The following is a 21326-nucleotide window of genomic DNA, read 5'->3' as shown; positions in this document are numbered from 1 at the left end:
TCCATTTTCCATTCTTCAGGCCTTATGTATCCCATTCTTCTCAGATTGAAGAAAAACATGTCCATCTCCTTGTGAAGGCCAAGAGGCCTGGGTCAAAAGGCACGTCCAGGTCAACAGGGGGGGGTAACAGCAAAAGCCTTCGATGGCTGTGGCAGCAGAGGGGCCCATGGCGTAGCAGTCGGATCAGTAAAGGAGCCCGCAGCTCCCTCACTGTCTGGCAAGCCACACGTTTGTGATTGTGGCTCCACACGGCTCTTTAAGGCCTCAGAGACTGCTTGCCAGGTGCCAAGCAATCCCACTGCAACCTTGCCATTTTTAGTTGCAGAGTCCCACACCTTGACATCAATTTGGTCCCGTATTTCAGGCCCATAAAATGTCCAATTGTTAATAAGGAGAATAAGCTGTAAGGCTACCAGGACAGTCTTTGTTCCTAAGGACGTATGATTCCCCATAATGCGCAGCTGCTTACCAGCGAGGGGCAGTTGTGTGCGCGGCTCCGCTTCTCTCAGCTCGAGCTTCTCTCCAGCTCCAGTGTGCCCATTTCCAGCGACTTTCTGTACGAGCTTCTCTGAGCAGTTTGCTGAGTTTGGCCGAACCTGTCTTCATGAGGCAATCAAAGTGCCTGTTCCCGTCCTGATCTCCATTCTGCCATCCTGTTCCTCTCCACTTCTTTTTCCTGCTGCTTTATTGATGTAACTTCATGTTGCCTTCTCTTTATCTTGAGGGCAGGCTCCCCTCTTATACCTTTCTCCCCACAGTTCTTTTCCAAGCAACTTTTCATTGATCAAACAACTTTGAATGTAACAACAAGAGCAAACACCCATAAACATCCATTCCTTAATGGCTGGAGAACAAGAAACCCCAGACAGCATGGAGTCTCCTGAATCACCCTTCTTTGTTCCCTCTAAACTCTTTTACATTCCTGATGGCCTCATCGTTAAGAGTCTAATGTTATCTCAACCATGGGGCTTTCCAACCCCCATGGCCACATTCCTAAATCTCCTCCTTCTGTATTAATATCAACCATTTTCTTGACATGAATTGCCACTCCATATATAACAGTATCAACTAGAATAGCTGGAAGGAGGGAGGAATGCAGCTGGCTGAGGGGACGAAGCCCTGACATGCAGAGACCATAGGGCAGCCCCTGCAGACCCAGTCATGGTTGGGCTGCGGCTCAGTTGAAGCAGCCACCTGTCCCTGGCCTCCCCATCACCTCAGGAGGCCAACGGGCACGCACACGATGCCCCCCATCACATGCACAGGGGAAATGCCTTCTGCAAGAGCAAGACACCGAATCACGGCAGCTGCTGGCGGCCTCTTCAAAATAATCATTTTCTGTGTGTAGATGAGGGCGAAGGCATCAAGCCGGCATTCATTCAGATGAGATAGGTGCTGCTTTCCCACAGTGCTAATTGTAGCTCCCTTTGCTTATTTCATGAGGGATCTGAGACCCAGCCCCTGTTTCCTAGCTAATCATTTCCTGGTGTCTCTCTGTGTGTATGCGTTGTCATCCTGGTAAAAGTGGCAGCTGAGTACCCAGAGGCAGAGTCCTGGTGCTTGGAGGCGGGCTGTGTCTTGCCTCAGTGCGGGTACTGGTCAATGGTGTGTTAGCAACAGACTTTTTGGTCAGTAAATGAGGTTTATTTGAAATATTTCTAGCACCTGCCCTCTGCTTTCACCCATCCATTTTCCGGTGCAAAGCCATAAGCTAGAAATGCTTTCTGAGAGTGACCTGTTAGCGCTTGCTCTAGCAAGCAAACAGCTCTTGCTGTTTCCCCTTCAACTTTTCCAAAAGAGCGTGGTGATGTGTTCTTGGGGTTTATCTGCTCTCTGCAAGGTGTCTTTAGGTATGCAGTTGCAGTTACCATGGAAGCAAATTACACACAAACACTTGGAGCAAGGCATATAACTGACAGAAGACAAGTTATGCTAAGCTAACACCAAGGCAGAACAAAGAGCCTGTGCATAAGGGCCCATAGGTGTGATTGTTGTGAGATTGCTGAGCCTTTGCCCCACAGAAGGACTCCAGTGTTTTTTTCATTATGTTTCTTAATAGTACTTGTGGCAGTTTTGAGTACTTGATAAAGCATCTGGGCTTTTTTTTTTTTTTCCCTTTTGCAGCTCTCCATGAATTCCCCAATGACATCTTTACAAACGAGGACAGGAGGCATGGAGCTGTCATCCTGCACGTCCTTTGTGTAAGTTTTGTGACTGCATTTGTTTTCCTATCAGTTTGGACTGGATTCGGTATGTTTGCTGACAGCTGATACCGCTCCCTACCCACAGTGTTTTCTGCTCTTGCACACGGACATTCCCCTTCTGTTCTCAGTCATGGTTGAGAGTGAGTTTTAGTGACTCATCTGAGTATAGTGTTAATGCTCTCTTCTTAGTTTTTACAATAACTCCTAAAAGGCCAACCAACTGCAGCCCCTGAATGCATGCTGTCAGCTGAATGAACTCATGCAAAGGGCTTCACTGAAGCTATTGGGCAGCTGTGCAGTGCTGCCAGCAGAGCAGCGCAACCCCACGCTGCCAAATGCTGCTGTGCAAGGAGATGCTTCCAGGTTGGTGGGACAAGGAGAACGTTCTCTGGCACATGGGACATGCTGGGACAGTTTGGTGAAGTTATCAAGTCCTGGCTGCTGGCTTTTGCAGGCACTCTCCAGAGGGTGGCATCAAACAAATGTGCCCCACTGCACTGTTGTCTCGCTGATTTTTGACCCTTTCACTGTCTTTATTATACTTGGCCAAATGCAGAGCTTAGAGACATGCTAAGTTAAACAACAGGCCAAAAACAAAACAAAACAAAAACCTCTCTCAAGTTGCTGAGGTGAGTATTTACTTCCTAAATACATCTAAGAAGTGATCATAACTTCACATTTGCACAGTGGTCCTGGATTCGTCTGTGAATTCTAGAAAATGTTGGGCTTCAAAGTTCAGAAATGGGCCAGCAAGATTTTAATAAATGCTGTTTTTAAAGTCTTACTAGTCAAAAAGGTGTGCAGTTTTGGGCTTGGAGTTTTGTGATCTCTGCTCCAAGCAAGTCATTGTAAACACGGTGTATGAGCAAGGTCAAAATTCAGGATACTGGAAATAAATTTACTTGGATATAACCGTGGTGTGTTAGGTCACAAGACACTGTTACAAGTCCATACAGGCAGCTGCAGTAATCTCACAGAAGGAAGCACTTTCCCTCCAGATCATTTTTTCAACTTTTGTTGAAAAAGACGATTCTTTTCTTTAATGTCTCCTAAATTTACGAAGTGCTGCCAACTTGGTACTCGTCAAGGGGGAGAAGACATTCTTAAGCAGCAAAGAAAATACCTGCTTGTAATGAATGAAAAGCATCTTATAATTTTTAGTCAACTTAAATGAGCAGTCACCATTAACTATGTTGAGTGATTCATGGTTTCTCTTTAAAGATAAATTAGATTGTATTGCATCATGTAATGTGAGTGCTCTGTTATGATCTTATTTCGGCTAAACGGCTACAATAAATTGTTGAGTAATATCACTATTGACTTTGGCAAGCCAAAGGTTTCCAAGGTTCTATGGGAACAGTTAACTGTTGGATGTTTTAGAAAGCAAACCCTGGACCTAAGCTGGATTCTTCAGCACCCACAAGAATACTCCCAAAAAATCCAGATAAACCATCTCTCAGAGTCATGCGTTGCTGCAGCTAGTCACCCAGAGCTGCTCTGTGTTTAGTGGAGAGAAAGACATCTTCAGTGGATCTTCAGCTGCCCCATTGTAGATGTGGGGTAAAGGCCACAGGTTGGGTTTCACCTGCCTGTCTGTGGTCCACTCTGCAGGTCCTCCCCTACCTCTGTGCGTGCCCACTTCAGCTGCGAGCCACAGGACCACCGGCTGCTAAACCACCATGGCCACCATGCATGGGCAGCTTGAAAAGCCCCGCGCCACCAGGATCAGATTTCCGCGTTGTGCAAGCTCTGTGCCCTCCTGGCACCAACTGCTGGACTGGTGCCCTTCTCCAAGGGCCTGGTGCGGAGCTTGGGCTTGTGTTTAAATGGCGTGGGGAACGGTGCTCCTGGGATTAAGTGGTTCTCAATGAACAGCCATGGAGAACATTCATGTGTCCCAGACAGCCTTGGCCTGCCGTTTCCTAATTTCAGAACGTTTGTCAGTTTTACTGTCACAGTCAGCATGTTGCGCGGCGCCTTGTGTGGAATTTCACACACGATGTAACATGCATCTTGGCCAATGGGTTTTATTTGTTTGTTTGCATGCTAGATGCTGATTATTTGTTTCTCTTGCAGTGTTCGTAGCCTCACACAGTTTTTGTGTTTTGACATGGAAAGGTCACTCTTGATTGTTTGTTAATGCAAGAAGCTGTATTATCTGCTCTTAATCTGTATGGCAAATGTGTAAACCACATCACGAGGTCTTGGAAAATACTGGTACATAGTTTGTCCCCTTGTAACTCTACTGTGGGTAATATAGAAAAGTGTTATGAGAGTTTTTTAAGAAAAGGCTTACATTCTTATAGTTAAATTCATCTCTGTATATGAAAAACAGCTTGCAGACTCTTGTGTAGCCACTCTAAGCAAAATATGATGTTTATAATAACATGCTCTTGCCTTGTAAACTTGTGTTTCTTAGATTTCAACACAAAAAATGTTTAAAAAAAAACAACCCTGGAGTTACAGGAATAATTTTATAATGAGACCATGAAAAATAAGGGTTGCTAAAGTAATTCTTAATCTCAGTGGAATCTGTACCTCAACATGTGTTTTTCCAGGCTTTTTAAAAGAGGCAAGACCTGGACTGTATTTTTTCAGTATTAGTAACAGTGAAATCACACAGTATTCTCATACAGTTGACTACATAAACTGTGAATTGGGCTGTTTTCCAGTCTATTTCAAATTATGATTTGGGCTTCATAATTGCTCTCAAGATAATTTGTTTTTCCACAGCCTTTTTGTCAGCTCTGAACAAGCTGAACATACTTTAACATACAACAAAGCAGATTTTTGAGGACTGAAAATCAAAGGTGAACTACCTGCTTCAGAATAAAAAGAAAAATCTGTTTTTAGTAAGAACTAGATGTAAGCATCTGTTGTCCCAACAGAAGCATGTCTGGTCACTTCCCCTCTAGCAAGCAGATGCTTCAGTCCCTTGGTGCGCTCTGGTTCCCTTCAGTAGCTTTATTGGCTCTGAATAATGTGGTGGGTGGAACGGATGATCCCTGCCCAGCTAGCAGGACTGCCCATGGGCTGTCTTGTCCAGAAACCCACCACAGACAAGTCTGCGTTCAGACGGGCATGCTCCAGAACTACGCGGCTCCAGACAAACCCTCGCTGCTGAGGCTGCTGGAAGGTGTACAGCCCATGACCACGGGCATCAGCTGAGAAGTTTCCCGGTGTCTTTCTGCCCTGAGCTGTGAACTTGTGAATCCCCAGGACAAACTTTCCTGTCTTTGGGCCTGGTCCAGCCTGTTGGATGCAGTAGGAAGCAGACAGAGCAATGGCAAATGCTTTGTCTCCTCTTACCGTGGAGTATCTGTAACCTGTTGTCAAAGAGAGAACTGATACTTTGAAAAAAGACAACTGTCAACTTTTAGCAACCTGTCTCTTTAGTCTTGATTGAAAGGGGTTGTCATCGTATTGGGGTAATCAATCTCCAATTCTGATTTTACCCTCAAGCAATTCAGTTACCAAATGTCTGATCAAATTAGAGCACGCACAGAACTGCACTTTGTAGGAAAAGATGCAGAAAGAACCAACTGTCTCTGCAGGTTTGAGGAGACCGAGCTGTAAAATGAAAGAGACTTTGTTAAACTGTTTTTATTTATTTTACTAAAACCTTGTTCTCTTTCTCCCAATCCCCTTTTGCCAACATTTTTATGTTACTTTCTAAAAGACATCAAGGTAAAACTTGTTTATCAAAAAAAAAACAGAGAACCAGGGGTCAAATTGTATGAACTGGGACTTTGGGGGGATGCATTAAATAGCCTTTCAGGGGATTCCCAAGGCATCTTCCCCCTATTGTTTAATGACAGTGAAAACAGAAAGTCTTACACCTCAGCACATCCTGCAGTGAGGCTGTGAAGAATTACTTAACGTGTTCTGATGTTTCACAAAGATAATAGTAACTTACTAAACACTTTAAAAACCTAAGAGCAACTGGGCAGGAGCAATTTAGCAATAGTTTTAGTCAGTAGAAATGTAAAACACTTCAGTTCAAGAGGAAAGTGGGCCAATGAAAATGTATTGCTGGTTTGGAGCTATAATGTTTAATTTTCCCCTAGGTAATTCTTCAGAGCTCATCAGCTGATTGCTTGACTGCTATTAATGATTGTCATGTCCTCTCTGAGAAGAGGGCATGTTATCACAAACAACATCATGCCCACTAAATCACTCATTTGGGATGTTCAAATGGGAGGGAACCAGGGTCTGGCTTTTTAGAGTCCAGTGCTGTTCGTTACTAAAGGATTAAACATAAAGCCTCCAATCTGGGAGTGCCCCGGTACTTGAGAGCTTCATTTTGAAATCTTAACGTTGTCCCCAAAGGGATGTAGATTTCTAGATGTTCTCATAGCATTTTACCTTTTTTGATTTGTTCTGGTGGATTCATGCTGATGCCTGTGTGGACACTCAGTGGTAGGCACCTGGTACTTCCAGAACCAGGGGCGGGAGATGGTTTCACTCAGGCACTTGTAATATGAGTGCTTGCAGCAGAAGGAGGGTTTGGGTGTTGCTGTGGGTTCCCCCAGAAGAGCCCAGAGGGATGGGCACTACCTTTCCTCCCAACTGCAGACTGGTCCCAGAACGTGCTGATCCCCATTTCATTGCAGTCTTGTGCACGGTGTCCCCTTTTCCCAGTGCTCTGCAGTGCCAGAACACGAGCCGTCTGCGTGTGCCTGCGTGGGTATGCGTCTTGGTGTGCAGCAGCAGGTGAGCTCCTGCCAGAGCCCAGGCATGAGTGGCTGCAGGGATCCTTCCTGCCTGCACCTGCAGAGGTTTGTCGGGGGAACAGCTCTGGGAATGAGCTGCACTAACAGGGCTCCTGCCAATGGCTGCAAGCGGCTCAGAAAATTCAGGTCACTCTGTACCCGTCCTGTCTTTCCTTGTTGCCATGTCAGAGACCGGCCAGATCGTGTTTCTCTGTCACAGAGATGTCTCCTTCTGCTGATGGTTTTGTGGTGCCCTAAACACACTTACTTTACTGATGACATGCAATACAAAGCGATAGTTATACACAGCTTGCTGCTGATCACATCCTGGTACCACAGCCCACTGCTACGAGTGAGCTTGGACTGTGTGGGTTTCTTGCTTGGTTGTTGTTTTGTGTTGTTTCGTTGTTGTTGTTTTTTAATTTCTGTTTATTAGTGGACTTCTAGGTGGTTTTGTATGTAGTCAGAATTAAGGAAAGCTCTGTGTTTGGTTGCAGTGGTTCCAGTGAAGCGCTGTGGTGCAAGGTGGCATGTGCATCACTTATAACAGGTTGTCATTTTGGAGGTGAAGCAGGTCAGACTGGCAAACAAATTTCACGTAAAACAAACAAAACTAATTAACTTCTTAGGAGAACCATGCCGTATGCATTCTTTACCAAAGAAGTGCAGAACCTGTTGATGGGAAAAACAATGAAGCTCAACTCATCCAAGCAACTAGTATTGGGGGACACAAGAGACCTGAAGTTTGAGCTACAAGAACAGTGGCACAGTGGTGCTCTGCTTGTGATGTTTTCTGTCAAACTTGATTCCTTTACTGAGGATGAGTATTGCTCCATTTTAGAGTAATCTCTAGATCTGTAGCTAAATTGATCCTAAAACCAGCCTGATCATTAGAATATAGGAAAATTATGAACAAGAATTATGTACAGATACTAGTTTAACGATAGACAGGCTACTAAAAAAAAAAAAGTGAAACACAGAATAGATCCTTATATAGGCCAAGTCTGTGTAAGCTGCCCTGGTTATTTCATAAAGTAATGTGATATAAAGCAGATTTCCCAAAACAAAGTAGGGATGAATGTCTCCCAGTTGTGACATCTTTAACTGTTGAGAACAAACTTTTAAGTAGAAAGGTAAGTATGTATCTGAGCCTTGTAGGTATGGGACCTGTGCTTGGTACCTCCAATCACGTGCTGTATCTGGAAAATATATACAGCTCTTTCTTCAATTTAATGCTGCTTCAGGCTGGAAGTCCATCCTTGCCTTTTCAGCACCCACTGGATGGAACAGAGATGGAATTGTGTTGGGGTGGGCAATGGCTGCTAGCACTGGCTGCTTGGGGAGGGTTGGATAATAAGGCTAGCGTGGTTCGATCCTTCAGCTGGAAGATGACTTGGCACGTGGCTGACAGAGCTTGCAGTCATATGGGGCTTGGATGGGAGTGGAAGGGATGAGCTGTGAGGCAGGCCAAGTCCTTCATCCTCTGTCCCTTGGCACAGCTCAGCTGCCAGGAGGAGTCAGGTAGGCGCTTTCACCACTGCTCATCCCAAGGCTTTTGCTCCCATTCTGTAAATCTTCTGGCAGGCACCTTCGGTCTGTCCACAGCAGCTTCTCTGGCTTGGGAGAGTGTTCTCTAAACATCTGCTGAACTGCCTCATTGCTACCTCATTACCCTCTAAACCCTCAGTGTTCCTGTACCACAGTGCCCTAAAATATATTTGGCTGTGATTGAAGAGGTGCTCAGCATAATTCCATATCATACTGACCAAAATTTTCTTGTTTCCTTTTGATCCCCCCCTACTCTCGGAGTGAAGCTGCTGCCTCCTACAGCGCTTAGACGTTCCTGTGGAACGTTTCTGGCTTTCGCTCAGTAAAGGAGGCTCTAATGCAAGGATGGAGACTGGTGCAGGAAATTCAAAGGGATGCTGGACAAATGTGAGCAATAATCACCAATGTCCTGAGCAGCAGAATATGTTTTTCAAGTAAGATGTTTAATCTACTTTCACGTGGAGATTGCAATTACTTCTCTGATGCTTGTTTATTTGAAGCATCATTTAAAAACCAATCCCAATGTAATACTTAATCTGGAATTTATAATCTTTTAATACAGGGTCATTATATTTCCATCATTTTTTTAATGGCCTTTTTGGGAGGAGAAGTGTCTTTTAAGAAGGTTGCCTATTCAAAGATTTTAATGTCTTCACTTTAGCCGAATGCGACCAAGCAGTGCTTGGGGCTGAGACGTACTTCTTGTCCTCCCCATCATCTCACTCCATTGCCATTACACCTTTCACTTCAGCTCTACCCCAGCCCATCCACATTCCTTCAGGCTCTGCCTTTGTCCCCAGTAGCTGCGTGCAGGTGGAGCTGATTTCAGCAGTGCTGCCCTGCTGCCTTCCTGAGCCATATGAAGCCTGCTTGTGTTTGTCGAAGGCTGAGGCAATGCGACCCCTTGGATTCACATTGGTTTCACCTTCTTTGCAATGTAAATTCTTCCTTTGGCTCTGCCCAGCCAGGTTCACAACCAGCTGGATCACTGAAGCCCTAGTTGTGTTTAGGATTTAGGGAAGCTGTGGGGGTTTGCCCCTTTGCTTGTAGGGGAAAGAGGCAAGTTCATTAATGTACAGCTGGCACTTCAGTGCTCACCTCCCTGTGTCATCCAGTGTCATCACAGACACAGTCTGGGTGAGTGCTCCTAGGTGCCACCAGTGCTGGCTGGAACAGGGATGCAGTGGCTTGGTGTCACCCCGCACCCCAGGTGAGTGCAGGTGTGCCTGTATATGCCAGCTGGGAGCACCACATAGTCACATGAAGCTGAGAGAGGCTGGCCAGCAGAGGAGCAAGCAGTTGGCACAGTAACAGAGCCACAGCTGAACTTGGGTGGAAGCTCAAACCACCTAATTGGCTGCAAAAGCTTAAAGCCATGCTGTTTGCGTTTGTCCATATTTGACATATGGAACAGAGTTGCTTGCCCTGATGCTGGCTCTCTTCCTTCTTTCCACATTAAGTAGCCTGGACTGCTGTCTGACCTATATCTTTACAAGTCTGACTTGCGATAAAATTTATTTTTTTTTGTGTGCTCCTGCTGGCCCAAACTTTAAGCTTTATTTTTGTTTGTTAACAAACAAACGAACAAAAACACTTTCAAGGAAGCAATGTTGTCATCACGTGTTCACTTACCAAAGGTAATTGCCAGTATTTTAGCTTGTGAACCAAGTTGTTTTCTCACAAGATACTCCATAGATTTGGACTCCTTATCCTGTATTGCATTCAAGCCAATTAAATTAGGAAAGACTCCCAGCTATAACCAGAATTGTGACAACAATGAGGTCATTAAAAATAAATGCTGAAGTCAGTATGGGTTCAGCCTGATCTGTTCTGTCAGCCTGGTGTAAAACTTGCTGAAGTCGCCCACAGCAGTCTTCCTGATTTAGCAGGCTTTGGTCAGTGCTTTCAGCAGGCATGGCAGCTTGGTGTTCCCCAGCACCTCCAAAAGGATTAGAGAAAGTGTGGTGGTAGTTTCTTCACATTCATTTTTTCCACTCCTTCCTGATTTCAGTCCCCCTTTTTTAGCTTTTCTCTTGTACCTGATCCTACAAATGCGTAAGACAGAGTGGACAAAAGAAAATTCCATTGTCACCTTTTTGGCTTGTGATTGTACACTCTAAAAATCATTAGAATGAATGAAATGTAGCTTTTTTTACACATGTATGGTTACTGGGACATGGGTATGCTTTCCTGCTATCATTAACATTGGAGATGATGCAAAACCACCTGTCACGTCATTTGAGCACTCATTTAAAAACTCTCAGAAACATTTGCCTGAACTTAAACTGATGGACACTTGGCACCTGGTTTCTGTCCAGGCTGAAGCTACCTGCAGCATACCACGTAGTATGCAGGAGTTCTGCATGATCTGAAAAAGTAGTAGGAGCACAGAGGAGAAGAAGACTGTGCACCATGTATTGAGGTAGATGTTGAAATGACCTGATCTGGCAGAGGGTGTGGGAACTTGGGGGGGCGGGGGGGCATGCTATCTGCTTTTGGCTGTCTGTTTTCTATCTACCTGTCTTTGTTCAGGAGAATTTGGCTATCACAACCATAGCAGATTGCAGGAATCCCAAGGAAACATATGATGCCCAGCGCTCTGTGACTGTAGATTATATCAAATACAGAGAGTGCACTCAATTTAGAGGGATGATGGTGTACAGGTTAGTGTTCTTGAAAGGCATTGCTGTGCATTTGGGAAAGAAAAATGCCAGCATGGCCCAGGCAGATTAATATGATTAGCATATTAAAAAATCCAGGCTGAAGTTGGGCACCTGCTATCCATTGTATTTCAATGGGACTTGGTCACTTAACTCTCAGAGGCTGCTTCCTTTGCACAAGGTTTGTGAGGCATTTGCTTCCTTTACCTAATTAACTGTCCAGCACTGAATCTTCAAATTGGCGTTAAAATCATCCATTGTGATGAAATTCCTATCTCTAATACTGAACAAGTATATTTGGGTTATTTTTGAGCTTGAAAAGATTGTTTGGCAGAGATTTTCATAGAAATTATTGATTTTTTGCAGTAGAGTAATAATTAAATAATTATGTTCTAGCAAGTTGATTTTATTTTTTATTTTTTTGGTGGGGAATGGGCATTTAAACCTGTTCCCGGAAAATTGTAATGACATCAGAAATGGGTTGCAATGAAGGGCTGTGTGCACAGGGTGCAGCTCCTAGTGGGGCGCTTCTCTACCAGAAGTGGGCAGTGCGATCACAGCAGGGGAATGAAGAAGGAGCTCAGGTGTCCATTTCTCCTGCCTCACCGTGCGCAGCCCTTCATACTCCTTGTTCCAGACATATCTGGCTGCTGCTGCGCAGTCTGTTCCAGGCTTATGTCCGGGGCCTCACCTCTCTGTTTACATGCATACAATTTAAGGATCTCTCACATACATGTGCTTTTACATGCATGCAGCAATAAATAAACCTTTGCTGATACCATAGTCTGCTAGGAATGAGAGCCAAGATGGTGAGGTAGTATCTCTTGCAACAGTTTTTTTGGCAGCATGCGCAGATAGATTGTTTCTGGTTCCTCATGGGAATGCCAAATGAAATAGATATGCTGCATGCCTCGTACCAAGGAGTGCTGTAAAGGACAAGTGCTGGCCTGTCTTACAGGTCGTCCAAGGGTACAGTTGTGCTCTCTTCTCTCCCACTTCCCCTGTTGCGCAGAACACTTGGCTTTAAAACTCTGCTAGTTTGTCCCAGATAACATGCAGAAAACAAGCTCCTTTCCTCTTTTTTTTTCAGAACACTAGTATTTCAAAAGCTGCTGCTCCTCAATAATCCAGATTTTCACAGAATATAATAATAAAAAAGCTTTGCACTACACAACAGAGAGGGCAATTAAGGGCAATTAAGTAATATCCAGAGATTATTTTTTTTTAATGTCTTTATGGTAAAGTGCTGGCAGTTTCTGATAGCTTGATAGAACTTTTATCTAAATACTTAATAATCTTTCTGTTAAACCCCACAGGGCCCCATAAAGTTTTCTCACAAGAGAAAACTTTTTTTACAAATGTATATCAAAACAAGACTAAGATAAGTTGGGACACTGCAGTTCAGTTTCTTTGCTTGACAGTCTCCAAACTCAACATTTTCTTTTCTCTTTTGCAGGCCATGTATATGTTTTATGCTTTAGCAATTGTCTGCGATGATTTCTTCGTCCCTTCATTGGAAAAGATTTGTGAAGTAAGTGTTAGAAATTTGTACGTGAGTTTGTGTGCTGTTTCGGCAGCAATTCTCCCTGAGAGCCCGAACGTGTGATGATGGTGTATTTACTCTTGTCTTAGACTGTTCCCCATGCTTTTTGTTTAGTTGCTCAGCACTGGCTGTGTGAGTTGGCTCAGCTTCATAGTTCTCGCTTGCAGGAGATGGGCTGCATGTCTCCTGGTGGGTGAACTTGGTTGATATTCCCTCATAAAATTAACAGTCTCCTCTTAAATAACACTGCCTATATATGCATCTCACTTCTTGAAAAACGGAGACCATGTATAACATAGGAAAAGCACATTGTCTGTAGCAGTGATTCGCAAACTCCACCTCCCCCTGACCCTGCAGGCTCCTGTGACAATGCTGGCTGCAGTGCAGGTTTCCAGGCGGTGAGCCCAGCAGAGCCTGCTAGCTTGTCCTGTGCTCTGCCCCCTCTGTGGATGGAACTGTGCCCTGGAGGTAAGGTCCAACCATTAGGGGCTGGGAGAGGGTTGTGAAGGTGTGCGTTGCCCGTAAGGAGCAGCAGTTCAGTTCAGTTATGGATTTGGGCATGGTGCTCAGTTCTCCCATGACTTGGAGGCTAATAACATTTTATCTGTTGACTTTTGCAAGGAAATACTGATCTACGGGGTGTTTCTGAGTTTCATACAGCATTAACTTAAAACTTAGAAACCTCCCAAGCATCAGACTTGGAAAGAAAAGAATGCACGAGAGAGTTTAGATGCATTGGTAAAAATGCAGACGAAGGGAGAGGTGCAAAGCTCCTAGCCGGTGGCCTGAAAGCTGCGTCCTGCCCCACACTGCCCATGGGACCAGCGAGCTGTACCTCCCTCCCGCTGCCCAGCCAAGGTAGGCCTGCTTTGAGCTGACTTGCTGTGGAGCTGGGCTTGACTGCCTTGGCTTTGGACAGAAATTAAGGCTTGACTTAGATTCAGGATGCTGCAGAGCACTAGGTTCAGGTCAGCTGTAAAGACAATCTTCAGCACTTCCAGCAACTGCAAGGAGCTCCATCCTTCTTTTCCTAAGGCTGGTGTGCAGAAATTTTAGGAGACAGGGACTGTGTCTTAGCCTGAATCAGCTCAGACAGCGGCAGGAAAAACAGACCATGTGCCTGAAGTGACACATGAAGCAAGCCCTCCCCAGTGTCAGTCTCAGACAAAGAAATCTCTGCTGCGTGTAGACAATATGGTTCATTCTTGCCAGCATGACATCTCTGTCATCTGGAGGAGATGCCTGCTGGTCTGCCCGCTAGTAAGTGTCGCTCAGCACAGCTGTAACTGGGACTAAAGAAGGGGCATGGGAGATGACAGGAGAAATCATTTGTGATGACAGCTCTAATAGAATCTGACTCTAAAGTAACTTGATATTTGTAGTTCAGCACTCTAACACACTGCCTGGTTTTCTTCATCAAAAATAAGTCCCGAGGTACTCCCACTGCTTTGGTGCATAAATACTCAGGTGACTGACGGATGATAACATGTGGCAGGATGTTCTGTCCTGAGAAGTTCCTGAGCTCTCTAGGAGAATCTAGGCTGAATCTGAATACAGACAGTTTATGAGATTAGGGGAAGGGAGCCTGGTGTTACCAGAAAAGTAGACAGGGTTGTGAAAGTGGGGATTTAGGATGCTGGAGATGCAGACATGCTGAGTTATTTAACCTCCCCTCTCCAGAGCAAGGAAACTTGGGTCCAGAAGACCAGCTCAGGCCACTGTAGATGGATGAAACCTGAGATGAGGAGGTAATGTCCAGGACAGGCTTGCATTTTGGGGTGCCATCTATAGGCCTGCTGTGCAGAGAGACAGATAGAGCCAGAAGATTGTGGGAAATTATTTTTTTTTTCCTACTGAGCACTCATTAGATCCCATCTACACATACATTTTGACCATGTGGCCTTGCTTACGGCAGAGGTCTGGTCTGGGTCTAGAGAGAGCTAGCTCCTGTAATAACTCTGCCACTAACTCTCCTATGTGGCCTAGGATCAGCTATTCACTTTTCAGTACCTCTATTTCCTGCACTGGTCAATAGAAACGTTGTTTCTCAGCTGCATTTACAAATAGTGATAGGAAGCACCATATACAGTGTTCACAGTTCCTAACTTTGCCGGTGGCGCACTTAGTTACAAATCAGAGGTTCAGAGACTGGAGGAGTCCCTCTCCTTTTACCATCATTAGCCTCTCTAGGCTCTCTCTACAGAAGGTCTGTAGGCTTAAACACTTGTCAGTGATAAAGGTGCAAGTGGCAGAAGTTACAGCACCGTTTGTTCTCCTAACAAGTTTTCAGAGTGTTTAGTTTTGCATGTGCATCTAATGTCTAAAAAGCAAACACCCTCCCCATGTGACTTCAATGTAATATTTACAACCCCCTGTTCCTAGAAGGCCACTTTCAGTTGACTATATCTTCATTTGTTATTGTCTCAGTGTTATGGAACAACTCTTCATATGCTCTAACAGTTATGAACCACTGTGTTACCAATACCACCAGTAAAATGAGGTGATAATAAGCTTTACCTAATTGTGTGTGAAAGAAAAAAAAGCATAGCAATAGAATAGTATGTCTAGCATACTTCTGTTAAGAAGTTACTGTTCAGAAGAAAGATCCTGTGTCTTTAGAGATTATCAAAATGGGTTATATAAGCGTATCAGAGTTTTATTTTTTCTATTGCTCCGACTTCATTTTCTCTCAGAAAAATACACACACACACACACACACAAAACAAACAAACAAACCACCCAACCCCATAGCTGACCTTTGTCTTGTTATTTATGTATTTTATGCATAATTGAGCAGTTCTGCAATTACATGATAGCAAAAGACATAAGCATTCTTGTTTCCTGCTCCAACCAACTTTTCGTTTTATCAGTCCAGAGCAGCTCGCCTTCAAAACATCCAGCTTTTCATGGCTGGTCCTTGATGTTAGCACTCAAGAATGTATGGGAAAATGCTTGGGTCACTTTGCAAAGGCCTCTGTAGTTCTTTGGTAGTAGTCGCTCTTGCCTGTTTTTCTAGGAAGGGGAAGGTTTGATCCCTGCCCAATGACAGCAGATGCTACCACCATTGCTCACACTACTGAATACATTCCCCCACAAAAAGACCCAGTACGGTGAGTGGGCTGACTCAGGGAGCCAGGGTTTCTCTGCGAGGGAGACCACCACAGTCCTCCTGCATTGCCTGATGAGATGAGACCCGTGAAATTTTCAAGGCCATTCTCTTGGTCGTTAACTCACAAAAAAAGAATCATAAGACAGTGAGCCCCTTGTCAGGAACACAGATAGTACAGCAATACTGGGTTTTGCAGTACAGGTAATCTGCATAGTGTGCAAACAAACTAAACAGTAATGACTTGCTGCTGATCTGAACATCAGCCATCAGTAATTCTGCTACCACATACTGTCATATTCCAGATAAAAGAATTCAGACCCCCCTCTCTGAGGATTTTTTTGGCGTTGGAGATCCACCAATAGTTATTTTATCGTTGCTTCCAGATTAGACGCACTATTTTTGAAATAAATGCCCCTTTTCTGGCTTAGCTCCATCTAGTTTGGAAAGTGGTTGTTAAGTTAAATCAACTAGGCATTTATACTCCCAAATATGTGCATAGAGATTAGAATTTGTTCAAGAACACTTGTTACGATAGACATTCATGTTCTGTCTTAGTTCAGATGTACTTGCAACCAAATCCCTGACTTTCATTTGTTTTCTAAAACAATTTGTACTTATATTTGTCTACTTACTCTCTGTTATTGGTATTACAATGTGTCAATGTGTTTACATGACAAAACTAACATTGTAAAGTCAACTGCAAATGCAGTGTACAAATACCAGAGAATATGTTTTTGACTCCATGCAGTGGGCAGTATTTTCTGGTCTATTATATTAGCTTAATCATCATATGTATAGCAATAAATTATCCTCAAGGGAACTTATGATGGCTTTAAGTTTAACCATCCCCACAGAAAACACTGATGGTTTCTTTTACTGGTGTTCTTTTCAAAAGGTACCATGTAGGTGTGGACTGATTACTGTAGGGTGACCATTTAGGTACATCCGTTGAGAACTCTGCAGAAGAATTCAGTCTGTGGGAATCTACTTCTGTTGCTATGAGTTTCTTTTATAATAGTTTTAATCTATCTAAAATCATCCTCCGTAAAGCCATGTTTTATCAGGTTCCACAAGCTTTTATAACAGTGTAGCAATGCAGTGGTCTCCTGTTTTAAAAGCATTCCTGATTAGGGCAGTTCTTCTTTCCACTTGTCCCTGAAGCATACACACAATTCTTTATTATGTGAGTATGGTCAGTGGGCAGAGTTGAGTTTTCCTACAAGCTTAAAGTATCCATGATGGGATCTTCAATCAAGGTAAGATTGGAGATGGGGGATTCCTGCAATGTTTGGGAGCAGCCTTGTCTCTGCAAATACACTTTAATAATGAAAGACCTTCAGAGAAACCCTGCGTAGCTGAGAAAGGCAGAGGGGAGAGGAAGGCTTCCTCTGGCCTGTCAGGTTGGCTGTGATGTTTCAAACCATCGGTTCTGCTAGGGAAATATTTCCACCACTTTCAGCTCTCTTCCCCTTGCTTGTAAAATGGCAGCCGCTGACTTGCACGCATGTGAGTAAGCCAGCTTTGTGTAGTAACAACTCAGCAGTTTATGACTGTATGGCAGGGGGTGGCTTTTTTTAGCTACTCATATTAAACTGTGGAAGGTGCCAAAAAGTCATGTGGTCTTTAACAGCTTTGTCACATTTGCTGAACAGTAGCTTGTACAGATGGAGCAGGGGGAATGCAGAAAACATAAAGGAAGCAATTAACCAAGTAAATCTTTGGAAACAGCATATGTCAAAAATTCCAGAGTAGAGGGTCCTTTTCCTTCCAGAAATCACTGTTTTAAATAAGAACAGTCCCTGGGCACATCTAGTGGAAGGCCGTAGGAGGTAAGTATCTTTGATGATGACCCATGCGAAAGGGATATGAGGAGAGGTTAAATCTCACAAGGCTGAAAGGGTATTCAGGGAAGAAGGTCATGGGTTGGACTGAGCCTGAGCTCCAGCTCTGCCCATTACAGGCCAAAGTAGATGAGATAAACTGTGTATATCACAACTTGTATATATGCCTTTGATGACTTTCTCCCCCATGCTTAACTTTTAAATGTATCCTGGCAGTTTCCCACTCTTTGCAGACAGTGTAATGTTTCTAGTTGAATTCCATCGATCTGTCAGTGTTGTAATCAGTAACTCTGATGTGTTTTTCTGCAGCGCTTGCATCTTAGCGAAGATGTGGCTGGGGCAACTTTCATGGCAGCTGGCAGCTCTGCTCCTGAGTTGTTTACATCTGTCATAGGTAACTAACCTGCTGCTTCTTGAAACCTCCTCTTTTCCCTCAGTGTTTTTCAGAGTTGAAATGGGATTACTAAGCACCTATAATGTTTGTCATAATGCCTGACCCCTTTCCTCATGGACACTCACAGGATTAATTGTGGGAAATCCTCAGTAGATGAAGAGTTTTTAAAAATGTACTGTTATTTCACAACAGAGCTATGCTGGAAGTAGTTCAATTTGACCAGTCAAACCAAGGTCAGAAATGCAGGCAGCTCACCTTAACTATCTATTAGCCTTCCCTTGCTGTAGCACTGCCAAACTGCAGAGCACTGATCTCTGCATGTGCAGCTTTCCTATTCACCTTCCTATGCTGTTTGCTGCACCACCTCTACAGCTTAGTGCCCTCAGTATCCTGGGTTGGTCCCCAGGCAAACTCTCAGTGTCCTGAGATTGACATTCTCTGCCATCACCTCTGCTGTAGTTAGTTGTCTAACACTGCTTCCTTCAGGGAAAGCCACAGCAGGAGGAAAAGAGAATTTGAGACCTTTATTCACAGCAACAGGTTGGTGAGATCATTGCACTACCATTGCAGCACTCTGCTTATGGGAAGTGTGATCAAGAGATTCAGCAGTACTTGGGTGTATGTAGCTTGAGGAGACTCGCGTGTTCTTTCAACAGCCTTGAGCTATGAGGGGACTTCAGTCGAGAACTGCTATGATTCTGTATGTATGCTAACAGGTGTAAAGGTGAAAGTGTTCTTGCAGTATTATACGCCCTCATCTCCAGTGGTAGGTAATCTTTAGAACAATAGATGGGAGGTTAAGGTGGCCTCTCCGTCACTGAGGAGAAGTGATTGAACTCTTCTGAGCTTAGATACTTTCTCTAGAAGATCCTTCTATTTCAGTTACATCTACCAGAGGCAGAGCACAAATTAATTCACACCAAGCTGCATACTCTGCAGAGAGAGATGATCAAAGCCTCAGAACCTAGAAAGCTAAAATGGAAGCCTATGCAGTTGGGCTTGCACACTAGCAAGGCGAAAATAAAATCAGACTCCTTCAGGCAGCTGAGAGAAGCCCTAAAAATCTTGCTGTGGTGTAATCCACCAGATACTGAATGTCATTTGGGGCATGCCTACTTCTGGTTAACACATTTCTCAGAAAAGGGAAAAGTGGAGAAAAAAAAAAATAAACTGCACTGGCCAGAAAAATACTGCTGGAAACTTAAAAGCAAGTGGTGAATTTAAACAGACTGACAACTAGCAGGAGATGGAGTGTTATTTTTAGGCTGACTTCCTAAGGAAAAAAATTTATGCAGTACCACAATGCATGTGTCTGTCAGTTCATCTCCCTTCTCCCTCACCATTAACCTCCTTGGCCAATTTTAACCAAATCTGACAGAAGAGCTCTGAAAGGAGCTTGTAACATAGCCCCATAACCTATTCTGAGCAACATCATTTTCAGCTTGCAAATAACAAGAGGCCAGACATTTCTGATTCTATTCCTGTTCATGCTCCTACTTCCCTTACTGTTGTAGTCAGTAGGGGTGGGGATATGGGGAAGAGCAGAGCACTGGTAAGGGGATTCCTTACAGGAGGTAGTTTCTTCCAGAATTGTGTCCTATAAGATGCTCTCATGGAGCTTACTGTCTTTTGTAATGTATATTGCCATAACATTGGTTTGCAAGACCAGGAGGTTGGTGACTTAGAAATGTCTAAGGCATTTGGTTTTCATTAGACAATACATCTGAATTCCCACAGCAAGTTCTACCACCTTTATTCACCCTAGTACCTTTCTCTGCAAGTTGCCCTATTAAATATGAGTAAAAGTAACAGAACTGGTGCATGCCTTTATATTCATTAATGGGGCAATTTTAGAGGAAAAACCCTGTACTTTCCAATTTACACAGCTTGCCTTGAACTTGTTTTGCAGGTGTTTTTATCACAAAAGGAGATGTAGGCGTTGGAACCATTGTAGGCTCTGCTGTATTTAACATTCTCTGTATTATTGGTGTGTGTGGACTTTTTGCAGGACAGGTAAGAGACATTTAATGATTCCTAACAGTTATTGCATGCCTTGGCTCTACTGTGAAATCAGTTGCCAGGTTCGCAACCTTGCCACGAAGTTCATTGGTATTGTTCTTTTAATAGAGTCCTATACTGTTCCTCTTGCATTTTTTGAGATGAAAGGCAGAATAGCAAATGTCAGCTTGGACGTTTTAAGCTGTCCAAGACATGTGAGTGGTCAAAGGAATAATGGATGGTTATTTAACAGATCCTCTTGCTAGCTATTGAAAGATGTGTTGTGATGTTTGTATCTGGTTCTTTTAGACCAAAGGAGACAGAAAATGTGTGTGCCCCTGGCTGGTAAAAATGCAGTTCAATGAACTGTGAAAGATGCCTCCAAAGGAATCATGACACTTCTGGAGCATCATATTTGATGCTGCCTTTTGTGTGAGAGATGTTGTTGGCAACTGACTTGACTTAGGAAATTATACAAGAAAGATTCAGTCTTTGCTTGTAGTTTAACTCTTATTTATGTCCTCAGATTCACAGGATGGTTTACATGGGAAGAGACCTATGGAGGTCTCTGATCTAGAGCCCCTGACCACCCCACCAGCCCCAACTCAAATCAGGGCTAATTTCAGAGTTGGATCTGGTTGTTCAGGGCCTTGTCCAGTCAGATTTTGAATAATACCAAGGATGCATGAAATCTTACCTTACTAGCAGTAAGGCTGTCCACCCCTAGTATAATTTCTAACTGTTTTCCGGTGTGTCAAACTAAATATGACAACGAGTTATTCATCTGAAATTAAAGTAATTAAGTTGTGAGATCTGAGCTGCTGTCTGATTTGCAGACATGATTGACTCTGTATAATTAAACATCTAAATCTGCATTCACCTTAGCACTTGCCAACATGCCCAGTATTTTTATTATCTTGTAAAATGTTCTTTGAAATTTTACTGTACAGACTTCTTTTGCAAAGAGGCTAGGCAGGATAACAGAATCAATAAAGAGCAAGAGGATAACTAGCTCTGGAAGAAAAGCCTAAAAGGAGGGGCCTCTATGACTTGGTCAAGAAAACAAGCAGAGAGCTCAGGCTTTCCCAGGAAATTTCGTAATCCATTTTTATTTGCCTTAATCATGAACTTTTTCAGGACGAAGATAAACATTTTCATTATGGGGAGGCTTGGGGAAGAATCCACAGAGGTACTTTGAAGCCATTTGGGCTCCCTGATTTGTATGGGAACATACAGCTGAAAGCTTGCTCAATACATTAGTCATTCTACTGTAACTCTTACTGCAAAAGCCTAATTTATTCAGGCTAGATTTTAATT

The 21326-nt window shown here is 43.7% G+C and overlaps 1 protein-coding gene across 5 annotated transcripts in view; it reads left to right on the top strand.

Annotated features, from left to right (window-relative positions):
* LOC101793955 (sodium/potassium/calcium exchanger 3) overlaps positions 1-21326 on the top strand; it is a 303296-nt gene that overhangs the window by 116313 nt on the left and 165657 nt on the right. For all 5 annotated transcript variants that reach the window (XM_027453145.3, XM_027453144.3, XM_072035179.1 and 2 more), the window contains exons 3-6: positions 2125-2201; positions 12581-12655; positions 17927-18011; positions 19921-20024. In XM_027453145.3, coding sequence (XP_027308946.1) covers positions 2125-2201; positions 12581-12655; positions 17927-18011; positions 19921-20024 — 341 coding nt within the window. The remainder of the gene's footprint in view (positions 1-2124; positions 2202-12580; positions 12656-17926; positions 18012-19920; positions 20025-21326) is intronic.

Source organism: Anas platyrhynchos, chromosome 3 (assembly GCF_047663525.1).
Source record: "Anas platyrhynchos isolate ZD024472 breed Pekin duck chromosome 3, IASCAAS_PekinDuck_T2T, whole genome shotgun sequence".
NCBI classification, from domain to species: Eukaryota; Metazoa; Chordata; class Aves; order Anseriformes; family Anatidae; genus Anas; species Anas platyrhynchos.
The sequence above is the reverse complement of the archived record's forward strand: the minus strand, read 5'-3'. Positions and strand labels throughout refer to the sequence as shown.